This window comes from Parasteatoda tepidariorum, chromosome 6 (assembly GCF_043381705.1).
Source record: "Parasteatoda tepidariorum isolate YZ-2023 chromosome 6, CAS_Ptep_4.0, whole genome shotgun sequence".
Classification (NCBI taxonomy): domain Eukaryota; kingdom Metazoa; phylum Arthropoda; class Arachnida; order Araneae; family Theridiidae; genus Parasteatoda; species Parasteatoda tepidariorum.
Window position 1 is genome coordinate 17,250,232 of NC_092209.1, and position 3,064 is coordinate 17,253,295.

At 24.3% G+C, this 3,064-nt stretch overlaps 1 protein-coding gene across 5 annotated transcripts in view; it reads right to left on the bottom strand.

The window, feature by feature from the left end:
- Window positions 1-3,064, bottom strand: part of LOC107453993 (solute carrier family 12 member 6) — a 41,259-nt gene that overhangs the window by 35,492 nt on the left and 2,703 nt on the right. For 2 of the 5 annotated variants that reach the window (XM_071182047.1, XM_071182051.1), the window contains exons 1-2: window positions 2,667-3,015; window positions 1,114-1,187 (exon numbers count right to left, since the gene is read on the bottom strand). In XM_071182047.1, the coding sequence (XP_071038148.1) occupies window positions 1,114-1,187; window positions 2,667-2,877 (285 nt within the window). In that variant the 5' untranslated portion in view covers window positions 2,878-3,015. Of the gene's footprint in view, window positions 1-1,113; window positions 1,188-2,578; window positions 2,607-2,666; window positions 3,016-3,064 lie in introns of those variants that run through there. The other 3 variants (XM_071182048.1, XM_071182050.1, XM_071182049.1) reach the window with 2 other exon arrangements.

Consider the following 3,064-nt stretch of genomic DNA (forward strand, 5'->3'; position numbering starts at 1 on the left):
GTGCAGTAAATATATATATATATATATATATATATGATTTATTTTTGGGCTACAAAATGTTCGAATCCGCTACTTTTGGAGCTCCCATTCGCTACTTTTTAATCCTAAGTTCTGGCAACACTGGCAAGACTTAGAATATATAGAAAAATTTAATGTTGCTATTCATAGTTTTGAAATGGAATATACTGGTAATGCTAAAAAGTTTGAGAAGAGCTTGATAAAACTGTAGAGTATGACATTGCAATGATATATAGAGTAAGATATATTATTATCTGAAAGGATTTTTTTTTTTCTTTTGCTAGTTACTTAAGTTTCAATTATCTAACCAAAATGTAATCAAAGTCCTTTAAATTATACCATTTTGCCAACAACACAAAAAAAAGAAAAATATATAATTTATATCTTCAACTTGAAATTTTTCAAAAATTTTTCAGATCAATTAGGCTAATAGACTTCATAATCATTAAAGACTTCATATTTCAATAAAAAAAATTCACAAAGATAGTGTGCTATTTTGAACTTCAAGTAAAAAGTGTTTTAATACTTGATATTAAATTTCATATATGGCACTAAAATAATGATATTTAAGAATTTTTTCTGCTTGCTAACATTTTATTAAATAAAAATTTTGCTGAATCCAAAAAGAAAGTTACAATTTCATTAGAAATATTTAGAAAATTATTTTTTTTCATGTTTACATAAAATTTGAAAAGTTTTAACAACATTAGAGTTTTCTAGGTTGCTAAGGTTATGGCCCTTCTATATCAAAATTTATAAGATTTATAATACATTAAAATTTTGACTTTGTTATTTTAAAAAATTTGAATTTGTTCTAGAGATAATGCTTGCATAAAAATTTTAAATTTTCTTTAATAAACTTCAGAAATTTCCTCATGATATAATATTTGATTAACTTAATGATTTAGATCCATTATTAGAACAAAATGATTTAAATTGCTGATTCTGAACATTTGATTTAAATTTATGACAAAATAAAATTTTCATGATTAATTATTAGATCAATGATTATTAGATCATTACCCCTCATTGGATATTAAGTTTCATTGAGGAAACATTTGAAATAAAACATAATTAGCCAATACATTAACTTACATGGTATAAGTAAAGATTTTTCTCATAGCTTGATAGCTGTCCCTCATTGATAATTGGCTCTCCATCATGATGATCTAATCAAGAACAAAGCATTGAAAGAAAATATGTAAGGAATACTTTGTAAAATGGGATATTAGTAAATTCATTAAAAAAATTTAGTCTAAACTTGAAGATAAATAGTTTATTTATTTATTAAAACTAACAGGCATGAGAGTGGGGAAAGAACAAAGCTCTAAAAATATCTATCAATTCAAATTATGAAAAATTTAATAAAAAAAGGTGTGTGAAACCATATTTCACAAAATGAAAATTACAAAATTATTTACATATTAAAAGTTTTTTTTCCACTATGCATCTACATTGACAGACTTAAAATTTATATATAAATCATGATTAAAGAGAATAAAATAAAGCATGAAAAGAATGTAGATATATTAAAAATTCTTTCAAAGCTCAAAAAATCTGATGAATCTCATGCCTGAATTAACAGACAATAATGCTGTTAATGTTTCAAAATAAAATAAGCTGAGATAAAAAAATTTCTTAAAATATGTAATAAAATCAAATATTAATTACTTATGAAGTTTTAAAAACAAAGAAGCAAGATTTTGATTTCTTTCCTACATCAGAATATTTACTTATTATAGAAAGATATTGATTAAAAATGTGGAAAATAATAATTTCATAAGAAAAAATTGCAATGAATTTATGTAACCTTCTATTAATAAATATCATATTTTATTAATTAACATTTTTAGGTACTCATTACAAATGATTTCTGAAAGCAAATCAAGACTATTAAAAATGCATCAATAGCCTACACATACTACATACAATTTAAAAGTAAGTAAAGAAAATTTATCTCTATCAGATGTATTTTATTCATTGCTTTTAAAACAACAATAAACAGCAAAATTAATATTTTCCAAAATTGATAAAAAGTAGAAAAATTACAAGTAAATAAAATAAACAAATACAGATAAATAAACAGGAAAAAAAATACAAATTAATTTAATGTGCACAAATAATATTATAGATGATACTGATTATAAATTTTTATTAAACTATCATAACTTAAATCTAAAATATAAAACTTTCAATTTTTAATTTCGTTAAAACATTTTTACCAAATCAAAAACAAACCCCATAATAAAAATAAGACCTAAGGAATATTAGAAATAAAAACAGAACTGAACAAAATTATATTTTAAAATTAACTCTTATTTCAAAACAATTAAAACATTAATGGTAAAAATAATAAATGTCTAACTACTAAAATATTTAAAACAAGTATTAGTAATGAACCGTAAACAGGTTTGACGGGCCGACTATTTAAAACAGGTAAAGTAAGATTAAATGCAGTGCGTATATTTTTTGAATAATAAATTACGAAAATCTTTACATTTATGTAAATGTATTATATAAGTTATATTCACATTTAAAAATAAAATGACAAAAAGTAAACCTTTAGCAAACATTGAAAAAAAAAATGTCCAAATCCAAAGTAATAACACTAAAACTAGCAATAAAACTGGTCTAAAAAATTATCATACTTTCCCTTTTCATATCAGTACTCATGTTAGTAGCCTCTTTAATACAGTTTTCACAAGGCTTTGTCCGAGGAGAATTCGATTTTTTCTCATTGTTCGCCGGCGTCGAGCTATTTTCTGCATTTTCAACCCTAATAATTTCGAACTTTTTTCCAGATTTTAATAATGGGGATGAATTAGCGCAATCACGAATTGATTCGTTTGATCCTTCCATTGAAGAACTTTATTCGGTGCATACGACTGGAATTCGAATTTGGTGAATTAATTGCAACAAATTCCCACTGACAGCGGCTAAAATTACGAGTTGAAACAGCTGCCGACTCGATCAACAATAGGAGTCCGATTTGCGCATGCGTTTGTTTGCTTGTCCGAACTTATACACGTGGTCGACTAACAAATAT